The sequence below is a fragment of the Spea bombifrons genome, chromosome 6 (genome assembly GCF_027358695.1).
Source record: "Spea bombifrons isolate aSpeBom1 chromosome 6, aSpeBom1.2.pri, whole genome shotgun sequence".
Classification (NCBI taxonomy): Eukaryota; Metazoa; Chordata; class Amphibia; order Anura; family Pelobatidae; genus Spea; species Spea bombifrons.
This window is the reverse complement of record NC_071092.1, coordinates 10,633,953-10,655,911: the sequence shown is the minus strand read 5'-3', so window position 1 is coordinate 10,655,911 and position 21,959 is coordinate 10,633,953. Positions and strand designations below refer to the sequence as shown.

The 21,959-nt window shown below is 42.0% G+C and overlaps 1 protein-coding gene across 1 annotated transcript in view; it reads right to left on the bottom strand.

Moving 5' to 3' along the window:
- Positions 1 to 19,554, bottom strand: part of DOCK3 (dedicator of cytokinesis 3) — a 93,529-nt gene extending 73,975 nt beyond the window's left edge. The window contains exon 1 of the mRNA XM_053469472.1: positions 19,450 to 19,554. Within this exon, the coding sequence (XP_053325447.1) occupies positions 19,450 to 19,486 (37 nt within the window). The 5' untranslated portion in view covers positions 19,487 to 19,554. The remainder of the gene's footprint in view (positions 1 to 19,449) is intronic.
- Between the last annotated feature and the right edge of the window lie 2,405 nt (positions 19,555 to 21,959).

The following is a 21,959-nucleotide window of genomic DNA, read 5'->3' as shown; positions in this document are numbered from 1 at the left end:
TGCTTTAGATAAGAGAACTTGGTGGCGTCATCCGTGTTCTTTAAGATTGGAGTAATTGCCATGAAATTCAAAATCAACGTTAAACGCTCCCAGGTCAAACGTCTCAAGAACAGAAGACTAACCATGGACTTGTTACCGCGGTGTTTTATATAACACTTGCTGTACATTCCCGGAAATAAAAGGCCCCTTGGGCAAAAACCGTAATTGGTGCCAATCACATGTCCAAATACACACATAGTTATATCCTTCGTGACTTGCAATGCTTTCCATCATGTGGATGGAATCCCCTTTACTGTTCCAAAGACAATGCATGGCTATTGTGAGTAATTATTTAAGAGGATCTGTTGAGAAATAGCTGCATGTATCTGATGTGAGTCACATAACGTGTCTGCTTGCGCTATTTGGTACAATAACTCAAACACTGTATGTTTTCTGAAAAGTCTGATGAGCAATAGGGGGTAGTGAAGCAGAAGTTTAACCTACGGCACAAAATACTCTTGAGCGGGCTCAGCTGATGTGGAAAGGTAGCTGCTCATTACAACATGGAAGAGAGATGTAAGCTCTTAGGGCTACAGTTACCATTGCATTTTAAGATACTTTAAACCCTTAAAGGAACGCTATTATGCCTGTTTACCACTTAGCATGGCTTAGCTTTTTAGATCATAGATTTCATAACACTGCAGCCTTTTCAGTTATTTTAACTCAATAATTCTTGACCTTCAAGCAGTCAAGCCATATTTTTTTTCTAATGGATCAGTAATGGATAGTTCTACTCCCTCGGTTTAAAGTGGCTTTTTCACAAGAAACTCTGCCCCAGTGACTACGTCCCATCACTCTCATTTCCAAAAACAGGCAGATTGTATCACTTTATACCCTTGCAGGTAAAAACCTTGTCCTTCGTCTGATATACCGTATATCATATATTTCACATGACTGCTTTTGATGGCACAACCTTTCACTAAACATTGCATGCAGCGTGGCATCTTTCCGGTCTTGACATTGCGTATGTGACAATGTTTGATATTTTGCCTGGCTCTACATTTAACATCTCAGGACCGGTAAATGTCCCTAGTCAGTTGTAAATGCTACTGTTCAAGTGCTTTGGTGTAAGCGTGTACAAACGCTTAAATGTCCCGCTCTAAGGTATTACTCCATAGATCTTCACCTATCTCTCCCTTCTGGCCCCTTCTAGGGATTGAGGAACATACCCATCAAAGTGTAATGCACAATAGTTGCACTGCCATAATACATATACGGAACAGAAAAACATATTTACGCATGAATCAGGTATTAAAATAGGTTACCCTTGTTTGCTGTTTTTTCTATAATGCTTTATCTACGTCAGTCCCAACAACATCATATCATTCCTACGGTAGCGTCTATTTCCTTTCTACAAAGCACTCTAATGTACTATTCCAAAGCCTTTGGAAAGGCCGCGTCTAATGGACATGTTGCTGGATATTTTTCTGTAACCCCCAAAGATTCGACTGTTCCCCCTTCTCCCTCTGCCTCTCCTATCCCTGCTCTTACATGGGAGATTTTGATAAATTAAGGTCAGACAGCGCCCGGAGAGCGCAGTGGGAGGGGGAGCAAGGATCCGCTCGTCCGGAGGATTATTTAATGCTGATTTGATTATAACAATCATTTAACCCACTGCATGGCAGTAATCCTGGAACAGAGTATTCCTGGTGTGGTCTGGGATTCCACGTCCAGCACACAGCCAGCTCAGCATCGTCGGAGTTTACTAAAGAGCATGGGGGCAGAAGATGAGATTAATACTGACTGTATGTTTCCCTGACATAATGACCTCATTACATTCCCTGCTCTGTCAGCACCTACACAGCTTCTCTGTTAACTCCTTATCCCAGCTGGGTGTGCCTGTATGAGATGTACTAACATTCTGCTTAGCGTATAGCATGGCTTACATCCATATTACTGGCCATCGTTATGCCAGAGGAGGAACAAATGCTGGGGCCTCCCTTTCTTCATATCTATCCTTGGCCTTGGGCCAGACCCAAGGCAGTGCCCTAGCCGACCCAACTACTCACTTCTGCGACCGCGGTCCTCTTATCCATCATATCGTATCCATTGCGCTGCACTTATAAGACATGCTTTTAAGATGGTTATAGGGGCTGTTGGGGCTAGGTGCCGGGCTCTATAGTGTATATATGGACCGGTTACATGGGAGATCTCTGATCTACCCAACAGACCCATGGAGCAGTGGTGGCCAGAGTGTCAGATTGATCTGCCCCAGTCATGTGACAGATGGGCTACAGCCCATTGGAACTGCCACCCTAAGCCTAGAGCAGATTACACCACTATCTATGCCACTGTGCATCTGTTATATTAAACACCTAATATATCATTTTTTGTATTCCACCTAGTAATAAATATTTACAAAAATAACTAGAAGCAGATTTCATTAGCGCCAACATCAAAGGATGTACTCGTGCACCAACAAGCCTTTGGGGGCCCCCAGCTTGTAGCTGCAGGGGCCCCTGAGTTATGCATAGAACCATTTATAGAGTATTATGGGCTGATGTGACACATCATCTATGAATTTGCCATCTGGCTGGTACAAGAACAGTGAAGGCATTAAGCATATCTTACTTGCAAGGAACTCAGCCATGTATACTGACAGATAACGGGACAGTATGTTGGCCTCCAGCTGTTGTCTAATCCCAGTACCCACAGCCACCTCAACAGGCGGATCAAACCCTCCTCTGAACCTTGGCAACCTGTTTCTATACTGGTATAGAATAGACTGGTTATAATGGTATATCTTTTTCCAGAAGAGCCGTTAATAAACGCATTGCAGTGAGAACTACGTATGTAATTGTGTACACAAGACAATGTGCATATTTATAGGCAAGGTTGAGCAATGTGTGTTGCTTTTAGTTGGCTTTAGGCTCTCAGTCCAGATTAGCCTAATTAGATCCTCTTTACAACAAAAGAATCAACCCTCCCCCAGTAAGCATTATCATCTATAATAATAACTATGCCAGCCACTCCACGGCAGTTATCCCTCCCCAAAAGTCTTCACATTAAAGGCTTGCACAACTCCTGTCCTTCCGGGCCACTAACCAGAGAGTGTTTATGGGTGTCCCTGAGTTAACAAAATTGGGTCAGTCAGTGACTTACTCATTTTTATTGATATTCCTGTGATTCTACAAAGGGGGTCTCCTGGAAAACTGGCATTTACTGGCCCTTGAGGACTGGAACACTGAATCCTTAATTAGAGTTTGGTTGTTTTATTGAACTTCTTGTAATTACGCTAGGACTGTGGCCCGGAGCTATTGCCACACTAGAAATTCCATTACTTTTTGCGTGGCAGTGGATAATGGCTGAAGTCAGTGGGGACTCCGCTCTAACACTTTAATATGTTCGCTGTCAGCTTGTTTAGACCTCATGTACATTTCCAATGCCTGATAATAATAATTCACCCTACTGATTTATGCAGCGGCGCCTTATGCTTCGTCCTACATCTCCCCGTGACTCATTTCATGACTTCATAGACTTTGTCGTGATGCTTCACCTTTTATTTTTAGACAACCCGAAATGTAAGGCTACAACACATCTTCCACAAAACGTGTGAAGGATGCTCAGAGGGGGCTTCTGTTCGGTCAGAGATCGGCAGGGAAGACCAGGCACAAGACAGGAGAGGGAAGTGAGCATCAAGGAGTAAAAGTTCTTAAGGGAACAATTAAGCAAACCTCAGATTTAACATAATTAACATTTACGTAGTTTTGTTAAGGGTTAAGAAAAAGTTTAGTGTCGCTTAAAAAAGAATTCAACATGTCAAACAGTCAAGGGGGACACTTTTGTTTTGGAGTGTGAGTGCAACTGAATAGCGATGTCAGTGATGTGATGTCACTTTTAAAGTTTAATCCTTTAAAAGTGAGGAATAAGCTGGCTCATCCAGACAACATGAAGTTAAAAGTGCTGCTCTCACAGGTCTACATATACGATGAGTTTCCAAAATTTACATTTTTAGGATAATTTGTAAGCATCACAAAGCAGGAAAAAAGGCTCTTTGTAGAAATGACATATGCATTCAAGTTAAGGTGAGTTTCTTCCAAGTCAATGAAGAGGAACTCAGAGTTCAGAGAATGTCATCGCAGCTCGGCAGCCATTGTTAGAGAAGATGAGCCGATTCTCCTGATTCTCCTGCTGGTTCTCCTGCTCTTTATATACTGTACTGAATGGCTCCCTATAACACCTCCCAATGCTCTGCTTAATCGCCCCATCCCTCCGCATCTTACATGAATTCACAAGAAAACGTTGCTGCCTCTTCACAAACACTCCTATTAATCTGCCCGTGAATGATGAATAGGATTTGATTAATCTGCAGCTTCTCATCTTCCTGTAATAACTTAGCAAGCAACTCATTAACTGGCAACCTAATTACTATGCACTTATGTTAATCACTAAGATGCAAATCTGCATACAGATTCGATCCACGCTGGGCATGCAATGGTTAAGAGTTCTTTACATAACAGCAGGGATATAAATAGTGTTTTTTTGACATGAAAGAGCGATTATTAATCTAAAAACCCCTAAAACATATAGGAGTATACCTACATATCACAACATAGTTGGTGGGGATGATGTGAGTTGTAGCCCAAGGGCTGCTTAAGGGCCTGAATTACCCAGCCATGTTTTAAAAGTGATTATTCAAAAACGGATAACTCTGAGTTTAAATAATCCATCAATGTATATCAAAATGACCTGGGCCATCTAGCACTTGATTCTGAATTGTAAAACATTTAGGTAATCAATGGTTGCTAGTGATGGACGGAAACCCCGTTAAGTAATTACCACCATTAGCTCTTTTTAATAATGTGAATATGATTCTATATGAGAATGCAGAGCAGTGCAGAGTTGATCGGCAGAGCAGCGTTGCAATCAGAGCTGAGCCGTGCAGAGACGAGCGGCACAGCAGAGCTCTAAGCATGGATGAGCTGCTGCTTTGGACTACAATACAATGGAACCAAGAACATGCGCATAGATCAGTGCATCGTGTCAGAGGCAATTGAGGTCGTTGGCAGGATAAAAAGCCATTCAAGGTCAGTCATTGGCAGAAGGCAGACAATAATCAAACCATAAGTCAATGATGGTAACACGATATAAAGTCATATAAAGCTACATAAATACCGCTACTACGAGGACTTGGTTCAAGCAAAGGATCGATCTGAGTGTAATGCAGAGTCTGTAAAGTGTCCTTATAGATTTAACAGGGAGAACTATTTTTCCCAACTGAATGAATTCAATGTCCTGAACGCCGGTAATAAAAGTGCCCAAACGAGCAGGGACAGAAACTTCAGAGAGCGTTCTTTCCATAAAACGTGGACAGGGAAGGATGATATTTCTACTTTTCTTTGATTCAGATTAGAACTTTACAATGAATGCTGCCAAACCATAGAACCAAAATAACGGCAGAGGAACAGAGCAGGGTACAAAATAATACTGATAACGGACAGCTCCAAGGTGAAAATTGTGCTCCATGCGGGGTAGGACACAATCCTCCATACCTGTAAACAATACGTGTAAACAATCGTCTTCCTAGAAATTACTGAGCCACAGCTACTATATGATATATAAGTTATTGCATTTGGGTATGTACAAACGCGAGGTGCACATCAACATTGAGGGGTTTCCACGGATCAAATAAACCTGGCGCATTTCGCTCTTCTGGAACACCACTTGCCACTAGTCTAGTGCACTTGACTGCACCATTGTTTACAACATTGTGTGGGGATTGTGCTTTCTGCATATCACAGATTATGTCACACTCAGCACGGGTTACACACCACAAAGAATTACGGCATGAGAAAAGCCGTTGCTAGGATAAAGACTGAAAGAAGACAGGATGTCTAGAATTCATTTTGGTTGCTAGGATGATGATGTCGTGATGATGGAATTACACCACACATCAGGAATTGGCTGTGTTGGGCTGATTAAACTCAGAGGAGCCAATCAGAGAGCTGCATTACTGTCCCTGTATTCTTTGAACTATAAGTAATAGGCAAAGCATTAAAACCATACATATCCCACCTATATTGACCTGCATTCGAGGATGACCCCTATGGACTGCTGCTAGGTAATTTACTCACATGAGTAACACTAACCACTTATTTGTAGCTCTATGTCATGATGGACACTGGATTGGATTCATGGGTCTATGGCACAGGTGTTACCAGTTTTATATTATATATTTGGGTACCAATGGCATGATCATTGGTAGTAGGCCAAGGCAGGGGTAGGTACCTCCAGGCTTTATAAATTGCATTTTACTAAATGATCCATTGGCACAAATGACTTGTCACAGATATCGGTGTCAATGTACCTTACCAAACTACATGTCCTTACACGGTGGCTACAAACAAGACTTTCTAAGACGGGTGTCTGCAGATAAAGGTCACCCATTATTCTCCCAGCTGTTCCATGTCCTGAGTTCACCTTTGTTGCCTGCATGCTGTTAAGCAATGCTTACGCCTCCTTAATTATTCATACCATACTTACTGACCTGTACCAATTACACTAAGCACTCATGTTAAAATATAATCCATCCTTTTGACTATTGATCCTCTAACACTTACTTCTTACACCTTTATTATAATCACAATGACCCCGTGTACCAGTGAGTGCATGAAATTCTAAATCAAATATCCTTTTTTTACGTTCTGGCAGTAATAAGGTGAAATCTCACATTTGGCCAATATATGAAATGTCCAAATATGGTGAGGACCGTCACAACATTATCATGACTTTGTGATGACCGTGCATGTGCAATGTTGTGTTGCCACCAATCAGGCATAGTGCGTGAACACATTTCCACTGCTCCGGTGGCAGCGTGCTTTATGTCAAGTAACCAACATTGTAAACCAATGTCAAAATACTATGTTTTCCAAGAAAAAATAATTTTATCTCTATTCCATTTGTGTCCAGAGGCTGCGTACGACTGCAAAGAATGTGCAATAAAAGATTGCTTGTTAAATTGAAATAATACATTGTATCATCTTAATAATGTAGCGGCCACTGAGCTCAATACTTTACCCATTTCATAATGCATCTAACCTGTTTTGTTGGTCATCAATTATGCCTAATATTAAATGTCTGATACAAAATGTTATACAAAATAAAGTGGATACCGCGAGAGAGGATATTCTGCAAGTAGAGGACGCAAAAAAATACAAAAGAAGGCATATGGAGGATTTTTGCATTGTAAATAGTCTTTAACATATCGAAACGCTGTTAGAAAATTCTAAAAATAAATTGAGCGAGAGAAAAAGTGAGAATTCCACGATGAACAGCTACACCTTGTTTACCTCGAATCACATACACCCCTTTCACAATAATAATAAAAGATATATATTTTTCAGCACTGCTGGACACATTGTTATTGATGTGATGTGCTGAGAAAGCAAATATTTTCCTTCCTGTCTTAAGAGTTAATTAGCATTTTTGTGTTTAACGCCATATGTAAAATTTATTCTTTTCTTTTGACTTGGCTGTTTCACCAGATTAGGATGGAGCTCATAGAACCACAACTGTTAAACGGTACCCTTGGCTAAGAAACAGAATTCTGGAATCAGGGCCAGACTGGGGACAACGAAGGCTGGAGGCCACCAATGAAGCGTCTGATGGCTGGATACCAGCATGGGGCTGAGCATATCCAGCTAGTGGCCACACACTGCAGAACCTGATCTGCCGTTGGAACAGCAGATTGGATGAGTATGGATAAATGTTGGCTTGGGCCCGCCGGACATTTGCCCCAGGCCAACATTTCTCTATAATTTGAGTATGGAGAAATGTAGGTCTGGGGCTAGTGATGTATTCTGGGCTAGGCTGACTAGGCCCATGCCTAGGGTGGCAGGAGATTATCCCCCCTGATGCTCAATGGGTTCGTTACAGGATCTATGATAACCACAACCAGCCCATTGCCACCGCAGCCTGAATAGGCTGCATTAGAAGGTGCTGCGCTCCTTTTAGATGCTGCGCCCCGGGATATTATGCCTTTTAATCCAAAGGAAGATGTGGACTATGGAGGGGCACTGCCCTAGGTAGTGCCTTGTGCAGCACATAAAGTAAAAACATTTCTGCCTGATGCCCACCAGGCATTTGGCCAAAGCCAATGTTTCTCCATACTCACTCAATCTGGTGATTGCCTGGAGTGTCAGATGGCCAGTCTGGACCTATCTGAGACATTTGCATTAATCTTTAGTAGCCACAGATATATCCAAAAAAGCCAAGACGGACAAAATGTGTGGCATGTATTTGGAAGGAGAGAGGGAAATCCAAGACAGAAAAAAATTATTAGATTTGCTGGAGAGCACTTTTTGACTCATATCTCAACTTTCTTAAGGTAACCTTTGAAAATAAATGCTACAGTTGATTCACTAAATGTGAAGATGGCAGGACAGCTAAAGTTTAAATTTAAAAACTTGACTATGGGTTATAAAGGTCCAACCTCAGAGCAAGAAGAGCTTGGCCCACTATGTCTGGCTAGCCCCCAATCTATTTCATGTCCCCAGAACCGGAATAGCTCTAGAAGACAACCTTGGGAAGTTCCCACAGCATAAAAGTTGAAACCTTAACTTTCCTGCAAACCCTCGTTCCAACTCCCACTTTAGTGAATGTCTAAATAAGAATTACAATGATTGGCACGCTATAAGCTATAAACTGGTTTCAGTAATGAATTTAAGGGTAACAGAGTCCCCAGTTGTGTCTTTGTTCATCATGTTCTAATGATCTAAAGTGAAGATAAGTAGTGAAGTCTACGGGAAATATTTTTCGTTTTTATGTTCGATGGAGGACATTTTTTACTGCTTCTACAGGGATTAAAAACGAAGGTTAGGAAAGCCAGCCGAAAAAAGATCCACCGCAGAGTAAAAAAAATAATGAGCACATAACACCAAAAGAAAAAATGATAATAAATCAGTGAAGATGTTCAGAAACATGAATATTATCATCCTGGTAAAACACATAATGTGCCAGTTTCTCTAATTAGTCATAATGTGATTTTTCGTTTTTGAAGCAAACTTTTTAAAAAGGTTTTCTGATTTATCCATACTTATCTTTTGCTTATAAAGGTAATGTATCTACAATATCTCCCACCATTCAATCCTCCAGGTACAAGCAGATAATCAGTGGTCGATAATGATCGGATCATGGGAGAGGAGGGCAACGGAAGCTCTGTAGCTGCAGCTGCTCCCTAATGTAAGTAAGAATGCATATTAAAGTACTCTGCATGTTTTTTAGTGAGGCTGTCAGACGTTATCCTGACACTTTAAGACTCCTTTTACAACTTTGTAAAAAAAAACAGAACCAGAACCAACATACATTTTGTGATTCTGGTTCTCAGTGTCCCGGGCTAGGCTAGAAATAAAAACCTACACTGAAAATAATTGTACACCAGCTCTATATGCAACAACACCATTGTTATATAGAATTGTCCTGGCCACAATATCGTTTTGCTTCATCACCATCATAATAAATACTATCTTGCCTTCACCACACTTCCCTCATCGTTTACCACCCTCTCCGTCAACATAATCTCTGATAACATCATACCACACACACAAATGTAGATTAAACAAAAGAAATGATATTATACTTGACAACCAACAACATTTTATACACACACCAACCACACTCGCCATACCGACCATCAAACTGACACAAACACACCAACTACGCTCAGCCATACTGATGCAGACCTAAATGATCCTCAACATTGTACGGGGGTTCATTATATAAAAGGGGCTTATGATGTAAATTAAAATTTTATGTACCTTACTTGTGAAATTAACATTTTTTTTTAGAAAAATGTTTCACATGGACATTTAAGCCAAATTTTACAAGAAAAATTTGTGGAAAATATTTGCAAATATCTGCTTTTTTTTGAAGAATGCAGATATTTGATGATCAATGCTTTAAAAAATACCTAAAATGATATTTTATTTTAAAATTCTATTATCGTCTCTAGTATGTTTCCCTTTTTTATTAAAACACATTGTTCTGAACCAAATAACATGCCCATACTTTCTGCCTTAAGTACTAAACCGCGCACCACACTCAGCCACACATGCAACACCAACCGATTCTGCAGCATTATCACAATAGCGGAGTGAAAATTAACAACATCAAAGTTGGCAATATACAGATTTGACATTAACACATTCTGGTACAGGAGGAGAAGAGGGTCCTGCTCTTCCAAGTTAATAATATATTAGGAGATGAGTCTTTCTGCTCAAACCATTGTCTATACAAATGTCAATCACTAGAACAGTGCTGTCAATACCTATATTAATGCGGCCTCCAAGAATAAGGTCATGATTATCTCCGTATTGAAATGTCCATGTAGCAGACATAATAAATTAATTCAGAGTGGGAAATGTTGAAAAGAGTAAGGGAAACAATACTCAATGTAATTTCTTACATCTGTAGCATGTATGGAAGCGGCTTATTCATTAAGCCTATCTGGGAATTGTACTGATGCAGCAAAAAGCATATAGCATTTAGCGGAGAATGGCCAATGGCTTTTATGGTCCAAAACCCCACGCGACTTAATTATTTATTTGAAAAATATAGAACACATCAAACACAGCTCTACAAACATGTTCTAGTTGGAGGAGGGAGATGATTCATTACTCCATAACTACCTTATTCTATAATTGAGTTAAGGTTAACATAGCCCACCCCCCCAACGCAAATCTTGATACCCCATTTCTTTACTTCCAGATGGAATGCAATTATTTTCCGCAGAAATCATATGATATGTATTACACATCGGTCAATAAACATGGGCAGATTTAAATATCAGCAGCCGCACGGCCTTTTAAGAGCAGGCATGATGCGTTGTCATTCCCCAGGGGACTACGAATGTGACCTAGTAAGATGAAGCACCACGCATTAATGTAAGCTCACTCCCAGCACCGCATCCATTAACTATCACAGTCTGGAATCACTTCGCCGGCCCGGGATCTGCATTTATAACCTTAGACCCCGACCATCAAAAGCAATGATTATCCCAGTAAATTCTGAGGCTGATGTGTCGGACAGATCCAGTATTTGCAACAAAGGGGTTAATGTCTACATTGGTGTGATGTCATTGTCTACTGATTATGACATCATCAATTAAAGATAACCCTTTTCCAATGGATTTCATTGAAAATGTCACAAACCTAAAACCATCTCCAAACACAGTAATCCTGATGAGGACTTCTCAAATAAATATAATTACTATGATTTTCTGCAAATTACTTAACAACCTTTCAAGTATAATCCTTAAAATCTAATTATTTTAGTTCGGAATTGGTTAAATCACACTGAAATAATCCCAAACATTCTTCATCTTCCAAATGGCTTGAATTTCCCTAATTCTGTGAATGTACCTCATGTCTTACTTCACTAACCATTTTATATTAAAGGGAACAGATCAACAAGATTTTGTAAATCCTATTTACGGTTTAAATCCAACTTGCATGGTGTAATGTAATTTCCTCTTTTGTGTCTACAAGCACAAAATTCTGTCATGGATGGCATTCGTCAAGGTTTTTCAATTCTTACCTCGCCAGCCGAGGTGGGTCTCGATTTTAAGACCCTCTCCAAATAAAAAGGTTTAGAAGACCATTCCAAAAATCCAAGTCTATAAAATAGACATAAACTAGGCATTCCAGATGCCCAAAGTTGGACACCTTTGTTGGGGGCATGGTTAGCGGCAGGGCTGGTAGCCGGACTTAGCAATTATCTAACCACCTTGGGTCACATTGAAGAAGAACGTTGGGATTTGACATCATGATGCCACCAACCTCAGCTTCCATGAGGTTCCCTATTAAATTGCAGATGTGATGGCACTGCCAATATCCCCATAAATTATGCACTGAATGCCCCTTTGTTGAGTTGAAAAAGGCGTTAAAAGCCCCAAACAGCTGATCACGTTCTGTTAATCGGTAGATATGATAATGGTCTACAGGCCTAGTTTTGTCAGTGATCTCCTGACACGGGGACACTGAAATACGACGCTATCACAGGGACGAGGCAGAGGCACAGCTACTACCAAAAAGCCTCCAAGACATACAGGGATTGGAGATCAATAAAACATTTAAAGAGAATAAACCTGGATATAACCCTGAAGTGTGTGACACTACCAAGCACTTAAAGGTACAAAGCGCAAAATCAATGCTTCAATGATGGATTCCCTTTAAGGCAGGCAACGAATGGAAACAGCAAAGTGTGTCTCCGGTAACAGGATTAACAGGAATCTCAGGATAACGCTGCAATCACCACCCCCTTATCTGCCCCACTTCCGACCGTCTGCCTCCTGCTGCGCAGTACAACAAGAAGAAAAAAAAAGACCTAATATCCAAATTAACCTCTTAAATGCATGCAGCCAATTCCTGCATGAACCTTCTATGTCATAATATATCCAAAAACGACTATGTTGCATTTAAAACACAACTGAACTCACAAATCGTCAGCAGGTACTGGTTAGTAGATTTCGTATGATTGCAAACATGAAATGTAATTTTTTTTTGTCAACTTCACTACTTAATTAAACAAAAAACAAAAAAATAAATGGCTATGTATTTGGATAATTTTATATAAGGATTTGCTTCTGTTGGACTCCTAAATTCAACAAACATATAAATATATATATATGAATAATAATATATAATATTTGCAATGTGCAACACCACTACTCAATGAGCTGGTTTAAAGGGAGACCCCTGATCTCCCTCAATGATGGTCCATTAACTCTATGGAGAGCCATGCCAAGACGGCACCATGCCCCATAGTCTCTTTCCACGCCACGCTTCACTTCACGGGATATGATGTCATAGCCAGATGCCCAGATATAAGAACAGTGGCGGTAGTCGCCACCGAAGGTAAATACATCACCGTAAATATATATATACTCTAGGCTACTTTGTTCTATAATAGCACTTTTGATTCTAGGAACTGTCCAAATGTGTAATAACGTTGCAATATCGTTGCTAGAAATCAGAGGATACACAGAGGATAAGTAACTTACAGTCTGCCTGACATGAAGGGCATTTAGTAATCTAACTCGCACCTCCTCCTAACCGAGGGCCGAGAGAGGAGGGGGGGACGCTTCCTCTAAAGAGGTAAGATTTCCGTTAATCAATAACCTTCACCCACAGGCCTGCAAGTATATCGCTGTATGTAGAGACATGATGGACGGAACCACGGGTGGACACGGCATATAGATCTGGGTTGGAAAGGGTTGATCAGAACCGTAATGCAAAAATAATCAGCATTCTGCTAGAACACTGAATGAGCCGGCAATACCACAACATCAATGTTATATATCGTCTCCGTGTATGCGGAGGTAATAAATACATCGCTGTATGATTCTGTGTAGCAGAGAGTGCTGCGTATTTATGGAGTAATAAATCTGTAGTCTTTAGAACATGATATGTAACTCTGTGCACCATGTACAGAATTTGCTCTTCCCCGTATAACCTCGTGAGCTACAGGGTTAATAGAAGAACAGCTGTGAGTTTTCTGGCACAGTCTAATTGCTGGTGTACACTTAAATATTCTCTCCTCTGTCATGTTCTTTCAAGCCCTAATGTCACATCGTGGTCCCATAGGGCGGCTGTGGAAGGGTAATGTGCGACTGGTGCAGGGCTTCTTCATTTATTTATGTTGCAGGTTTCTAAAACAGTTGTGAGATATTTTGTGCTTCACTGATACGTTCACGCCGCCCTTTAGCGCAACGATCAGATTCAAATGTTTGTGGGCAGGTGAGGCCTGAGCTGTGGTACCGTCAACTGGGACAGTGGTCTCTGGAGCCAATATTCAATGGGTTTAGTGAGTTGGTGCATGTGTTTCTAACCTGCTACTTCTGTTCGATTTTAGGGTTATGACAAAGTACGTTTAGGTTTTGCGCCCGGGACTCTGGGTCACCACCTGTGAACCCTGCCCATTTCCCATTTAAACCACTGGGTGAACCTCGACATCATCAGGAACGCCCACTGACATCAATGGGGAGCACCCATCGACACCAACGGGACCCCCACTGACATCAGGGGGAGCACCGAGACACCAACGGGACCCCCCACTGACATCAGGGGGAGCACCGAGTCACCAACGGGACCCCCCACTGACATTAGCAAGACTTTCTGCCCACATCCTGCAAGGGAGGGCTCCGGGGGAGCCAGAGCCATGAAGTTCCCAGGCACAGACATAAGTCCATCAAGTTCAACCTCACTGGTGATCCAGAAGAAGACAAAAATCCCACATTGAAGCGATTTGGGTCACAAATAAGGGAGGTCTACCTTCATAGTTAAGCCGGTTCTTCTCAGATGGTCGCCCCTTCTCTCTTGTATTATACTCTCTTAGCTCATTAACATGCAGGGGTGCACATGAATGTTTATCCCAAGCAATCCATGCATTCCTGATAAGATTTTCCTATTGAAATTACCATCATGCAAGCACCTTTGTTATCCTTTCCGCTTTATTTCATTTCCTATCCCTTATGATACTTTACAATATTCAAAAAAAAGTCTTCCAAATATCTTGTCCTGTTGGAGCCACACTTTACTTTTCTTTTTTGCGCTTTGTCAATTACGCATGATGTATATATGAGATTCTATTCAATTCCTCTTACCAGCACAGTGGAAACTCACACGCTACTATGGGCAGTTGCTACCATCTGGAAGCTGAAGAGCCAGTAGATGATGGCAGTCACTGAATGAACTAGATGGTACTCATCTGAATACTTAAACCCAACAATATATGAATACTGTAAAGCAAATCCTCCATAGATCAAGTATTTAAATAAAGGGGAAGTTCCTCTTAGATAACCCATTTCATTATCTAGTATGCTAAGCTAATACATTTAGGTAGAGCTGTCATTGCATCATTTTCTTCAAACAACACAAAATACGGTATTTTATGGTGATTTTCCCCCCTGTTTCTATGACAACATTTAATATGTGGGCTACTTGAGAAACTTTATCCAGAACCCAGAAATATGGGAGGAGATTTGGAGCAGCGCCTTCTAATATCTGCCTGTAATAACCGGAATATCTGGAGCATATCCGTGTTCTCAGAGCCGTTGATGTATCGCTGTTGCTGAAATGTTGGTTGCTTTTCACTTGGTCAGGGAGGGCTGGGAAGGGGGCAGTTGCCACTAAAACATTTTGTCTATTTAACTTTGCAATTCCACATGTCTCCACTGGGGGGTCTAGAATAACATGGACTTTAGGCAGCATTTACTCAATGGCTGGATCCTTTCTGATTATGGGCATTCTATGCATTTTGTTTTCGTATATGCGTTTTGGACAGCACTTGATGATGCACATTGCACTCATGTTATTTGCCCCCTGCCAGCTCTTCCCTGCACACTGCAGAATTAATAACTAACCAAAGGGAGTATTTTGTAAGCAATAAATAAAAATGAAATAAAAATGAATAATGTATGCATACAGGTCAATGTAGAGTGATGCGTGGATTAATAAGATCAAAGCAGCTTTATAAAGCGTTCCATTTGTGTAATGTGTTTGTTTGTGTGTGTGTGTGTGTGTTTGTGTGTGTGTACAGAGCACTAGCCGTCTCTTGATGTAAAGAAGTATAATTATTTATCTTGCAGCAAAGCAATCTGTTGCATCCCACTCATGCCTTTGTCTACAGAGAATGGGTTTACTGCGATTTGTCTACATGAGTCTATAGAGATAAATTGTAAATCTGCCTTTATTACAAAAAAAAATCAAAAAGAGCTTAAAAAGCAAAACATTAAAAGGGGGATGTTAATATGAAGACCACCGAAACAAGCGACAGATGCAAGAGTGACTCCCCTGCCATTCCAAATCACAGAATATGACATCTGGAGCTTTAATGCCCCCGAATCCCCTTCTGTGCAATCAGAGGGAAATCGCAGAGGAGAGGCAGAGTATTATAACCACACAGAGAGCAGAACGCAGAACGCAGAACGCAGAACGCAGAACGCAGAGCAAAGCCAAGCACTTCAACTTCGTCTAATATAAACCGGGTGGATGACCACTTTGGCAGCTGATCAGCCATTAAAGGGGCTGTTCCACTTAGACAAAACATTAATTGAGCTCTTTAGCATGTTACGCAATTAAACCTTAGCAGATGTGTCATTTTATTTTTTGAAGGGATAATCACATAAAGGCACGAACTTTTAAGAAGCATTTGGGCATTTAACGGTACTTAGAACAATGTTTCTAAAGCCGCATTTTAGTTACAAATGTGTTCATTTCAGCAGAGTAGGTGGAACAACACCTTTAATGATGCGGGAGTCTATCGAAAGGAACGAAACTGATTAAAGTAGGGATATCCGCCAACCATGGTCTGCTCGCGGTGGTCAAGGCCGGGATTTTGGTACCCAGGTATATTAAATGTGCAAACGTGTAAACCTCAGGGGTATTGTCTCAAACACGTGACAATAGTTCTCTATCGCGGTGTCTGTGGTACTCGACTAAGTGCTTGTGAGAATAAGTGGAACGATGTGTTTGAAACCCAAAACGCTTCCTAACCCTCATGTTAGCGTGACATGTATACACTTCGCTGAACAGAGGCAACTTTATTTCCAGTAGTGTTCCGGGCACTAATATGATACAACCACAACTATCGAATTCATGGTTCAGACACTAACTTACCAAATGAGCTTCAACTCAATCCAGACAAACGCAACCCCAGACTTATACACCGAGACAGTATGTGTCAGGTCCCAGTCCCCAACACCCTAGATCCCAAAAACTGAGTGTAAATAACCTCATCGATTTGGCAAGATCTTCACGCGAAAATCTGACAGGAATATCTCACAACAAACATCCCCAATCCATACATCTAAAATACTGTGCTGCAAGTATTAGAGTTCTATGCCATTACCAACTGCATTCTTGTTCCAACGCACAATACCCTCAGCCAAATATCATAAAAACCATAATTATGTACCTAAAATCTTACCAACAACACAAAATATGAAACAATCCTGTCAAACTGGGATAAAAACCTAAAACTGCCGTCTCTGAAGAGATACCACTTGGGTAAATCATACATGACAGCAGTCCAGGTCTGACTCAGAGTCTTCGGGTGAATAACTGCTTCCTTAGGTCTCCTGGTCCCTTCCCTCTTTTTACCGGCTGGGGGGGGGGTTGTTTGGCCATCGCTGCTTCCTACCAACTTCCCATCTACTCCTCGCCCACCTACGGCTCCTAGGGTGGATCCAGAGCCTGACCTTGAGAGAGACATGCGCATATATCCAGACACTCACACTAACTCAACTAGACACTCAACACTAACTCACACCCAGGCACGTACACCAGCACACCCAGAAACTCACACTAACATACCAAGAAACATTCACATTAACACAACCAGACACAACCAGACACACTTACACACACACACACACCCAGACACTCAAACTAACACAACCAATCACACTAACATATACAGACAAAGAAACATGATTATGACTGACAGACCCACGCACACAAACACATACTAACATACACAAAGACACATTTTCACACACTAACATACTCAGACACCTAAATGCTAACATACCGAGCCACACACTAACATATCCAGACAAAGACACGTTCACACACTAAAGTACTCCCACATACACTCACAAACATACCCAGACACACACTAACATAACCGACACACAAACATACTAACACCAAGACACAAAAAGTTAACATACCCAGAAACATACTTTCACTAGCATACCCAAATGTCACTAGAACACCAAAAGACACATGTTCACATACTAACATACCCACACACTTCCAGTAACATACCCTGACGCACGCTAACATACCCAAAGACACATGATCACACGCTAATATACCCATACACGCAAACCTTCATTAACATACCCAGACACACATTTTCAGTAAAATACAAAGTAAGTTTATCATTCCTTATCCCTACTCCTATCTCGGGGGGGGGGAGGGCATTTGCCACAAACCACCAATGCCACAAACATATGCAGAAAAGACTACTTTGATTTTAATGGATGCAGTTTACCACAGACATCAGCTTCTCAGAGATAAAATGGTTACTACAAAGCCAAATATTTACAAAATAATTTCACCTATTTTAAAACAAAATCTATAAAGTATAGGTAAAGTAAATATTTAAAGGCAATTATCAGCTCTGCTTCAGCTTTGCGTATGCTGAATGCTGTGGTGATCACCTGTAAGCAAGCAGTAGATAGGTATAAGTCAAAACTGATCGTTGGATAAGGTGATGAAACAAGAAAGGTTTGAGGTTTGACATCAGGTAAAAAAAACCGAGCAGACAGAATAAGCTCATTTTATCCGCTGTTGCAGCCTGTTTATCTGGTAGTAATCCCACGCGGGCTACCACAGCCACAAAGAGGAGAAGCCGTATGCTTGAGGGACACCGTGATGTTATTGTATTAGGAGAAGCCTTAACGCCGGCCACACCATTCAACATCACTGAAGCCAAAACTCAAAATTCATCTAATGAACCCGACAGCAACTGTCGCTGATAGCATAAAGTGAACTCCAGCACCACCTACAAATACACAGACCCAGTAAACACACGGAAAGCAGCACAAGGCCTAATCACTAACCACAGAACTGTGCACCCATCAGCAAACTCAACTATCCAGCATCAACTTGTCAATGACATACGCAGGAGATCCTTAACCTAATAACGCCTCAGGCAAGGAACCCCTTTGTCACCCAACAAACACACATGGCCAGTGTTGGCATAGATCTCCTGTGCAAATCCCTGATGCATTGTGGATTCTTCAGCTGCACTCCTGTCAAGTAACAGACACACTTCTACACAATGGGGCATTGTCTGAGATGACTGTGGCCAGCCCCTTGGACCAGGTACCCCCAGGCAGCTGCCTAAGGCAACTGGCCCTAAGACCACCCTGGTCACAAACCCAACAATCATAGACAGACAGTAAACTCTGGTTTACACAATGGTTATCTGGGACCAACCTCATCAACCAAACAATAGGTACCAACAACACAAAGGCACCATACTTACCAAGAACCTCCACAACTCCTCAACACCTAAACCTTAAACACACAACAACATAGAGTGACCAACAAAGTGACACTGGCCACTAACTCACTGCAGGAACCACAAGACCAAAGACCACCTAAACACATCCAGCCCCATAGATCTCTGCTGGATTTTAGCATTGTGTTGTGATGAAGCATTGATGAAGCTGTTGTGGGTTTGTGTGGCTGTGTGTTGTACACATGCAGGTTTCTGTGTGTATACAGTGTTGCAGTCTTGTGATACATGTGTGCATTCCTCTGTGTGTTTGTGTATGCTTGTCACGTATTGTGGATATTCCTGCAGTGACTGATGGATTGTGTGCTGTGGAATATGCTACACGTGAAGTGGGAGACTGTGTGCCTGTGTGTTACATTGTATCACCGTATCTCCCGCACTCACCCACACCGTATTTCTCATCCTCGGTTGGAGTCCACATGGTACCGAGACCCTGCGTAGTAGATGTGGGGTAAATGCCAGAATTCGGGGGCAGCTATGGCCAGGAGAGGATAGTTTCCAGCCCCCCCGGGGTAGTTCCAAGTGAAAGTAGGACAGATCGCAGGAACCGGGGTACTTCTCTGCTTCAGAAAGTAGGTTCAGGAGTAGATCCAGAGCTGGTGTGCCAGGTTTCAATGTCAGGTGGCGAGGCCAGCGGTAAATGCCACCGACAGCTACTAATATCAGTCTGTCATAGAGAAGTCTGGGAATACATTCCAGAAGTGGATCCGGGGGTAGATATTCCACAACCCAAAGGGTAGATTCCGATCTCCAAAGGGCTGATACTGGGGGCAGCCGCACCGGAGCGGGCGCTGGTCCTCTGTCCTCCCGGTCAGTAACTGATGATGCTTATGGGGGTCCCGGAACCGGCGGAGGGGATCCAGAGAGCATCATGATAGGCGGTGGGGGCCCCCGGTCTATCCAGTGTGATCTATATATACACTCTGATATACCCACCGACACAGACAGGGGCAGGAGGGAGGAGCGCCGGGAGGAGGAGGATGGAGCCACAGAGGGGAGAGGGGGAGCTGCTCAGGCCCAAGCCAGCTCCTTACAGGTGTCTCTGTCACTGCCACCTTCTTATATATACCAGAAACACCTGAGATCCATCCACACACCAACAGAAACTGTGTGACAACACACACATATCGCTGACATGAGCATGAGGGTAGTACAATGCAGGATAACTCAAGTCACTCTCTCCAAACAGATGAGTGATAGAATGGATTATGCTAGAGGCAGATTAATATCCAGGTGATATATCTTATATATTACATACGAGATCAAAGAAATGATTCAACTCTATTTAAAAAAAAAAAAGATAATATATATCACTGTAATGTATGTTATATACATAATCCCTACACCAGTTTATACCAATGCATGCCAGCCACAGCCACTAACATTAGAATTCGGAGGCAGAGAAGAACCTCTCTAGTCCGCTCATCATTCCTGATGTAGAGAGTCAGACGTTATTCAGTCTTTGGTATTGTCTTAGATTCAGGAAGCTTTACGCTATCTGTGCATGTTTAAATCCCCTCACTGAATTAGCCTCTAACACTTCTGATGGGAGGCTGTTCCATTCATCCACTACCTTTACAGTAAAGCATGCTTAAGGTACATCTGTGATAAACTTCTGACACTCTAGTTTTAGAAACCAAATTATTACTTGTCTGGAGGTAAACGCGTTCTGGATTAAATCACCTGTATTCAAGCAGGGATTCCAGTTGCAATATACCAGTAGAAAAGAAGCCCCAACTGGGATGCTCAGATATCTTTAACTCAATGGAGAAAATGGGTCAGCGCCAGTAAACGGGGTACCCTGAGACCCCAAGATTTGTGTAAAACCCTGTTACTCAAGGAAAGGGGTTACTCTATCATACTGAGCATTTAGGCTAGCAATGCAAAGAAGTAGTACCCTTATGTAGCCTCCTAATACAGACCCCTAATACACACTTTGTCAGGGCAGGGTGTGTTATTGGGTAGAAAAAGCGTTTTTTAGTCGCTAACGCTACACACTGATGGTTTTAGTCATTTTATGTTACTGGATATTTTTATATCTCCATTGTTTGGCTGCTGGAGACTAAATATAAATGTCTGTCTCTGACGCTGGAGAGAATTAAGCGTTCCCAGCGGGCACAGAATAAGACCCCATAAACAGAACATTCCATCTCCTCGTCTTATTACAGAAGAAGCACAACGGCAGCGACAGGCAAGTCGGATAAACCGAGCAGACGTCTCCGACAGACAGTGAACTGCAGAGTCTTGGAGAACACACTGGATGAGATATCACATTTGTCTTTGCTATAAGCACTCTTTCTCTCAGCATACGGCAGAGTCCAACCCCACATATGGCCCTTTTTCCCACCTCTCCATCTTTTACATGTGGAAGTCTTCTATCCACAAAACATGTTTACATCAGGCAGAACGTGCTGAACATAGAAGTACTCATGTGATATAAACCTCTATCCCAATAACTGTCACGTGTAGGCTAGAGTTCTGTCTTGAATCACGCAAGGTGTCTTTTGTCAGTATGCCAGCCCATGGCGGTTGTGTACAGTATGTAGAGCGTTAACCCAGCCCATGGCGGTTGTTTACAGTATGTAGAGCGTTATCTCAGCCCATGGCGGTTGTTTACAGTATGTAGAGCGTTATCTCAGCCCATGGCGGTTGTTTACAGTATGTAGAGCGTTAACCCAGCCCATGGCGGTTGTTTACAGTATGTAGAGCGTTATCTCAGCCCATGGCGGTTGTTTACAGTATGTAGAGCGTTATCTCAGCCCATGGTGGTTGTTTACAGTATGTAGAGCGTTAACCCAGCCCATGGCGGTTGTTTACAGTATGTAGAGCGTTATCCCAGCCCATGGCGGTTGTTTACAGTATGTAGAGCGTTAACCCAGCCCATGGCGGTTGTT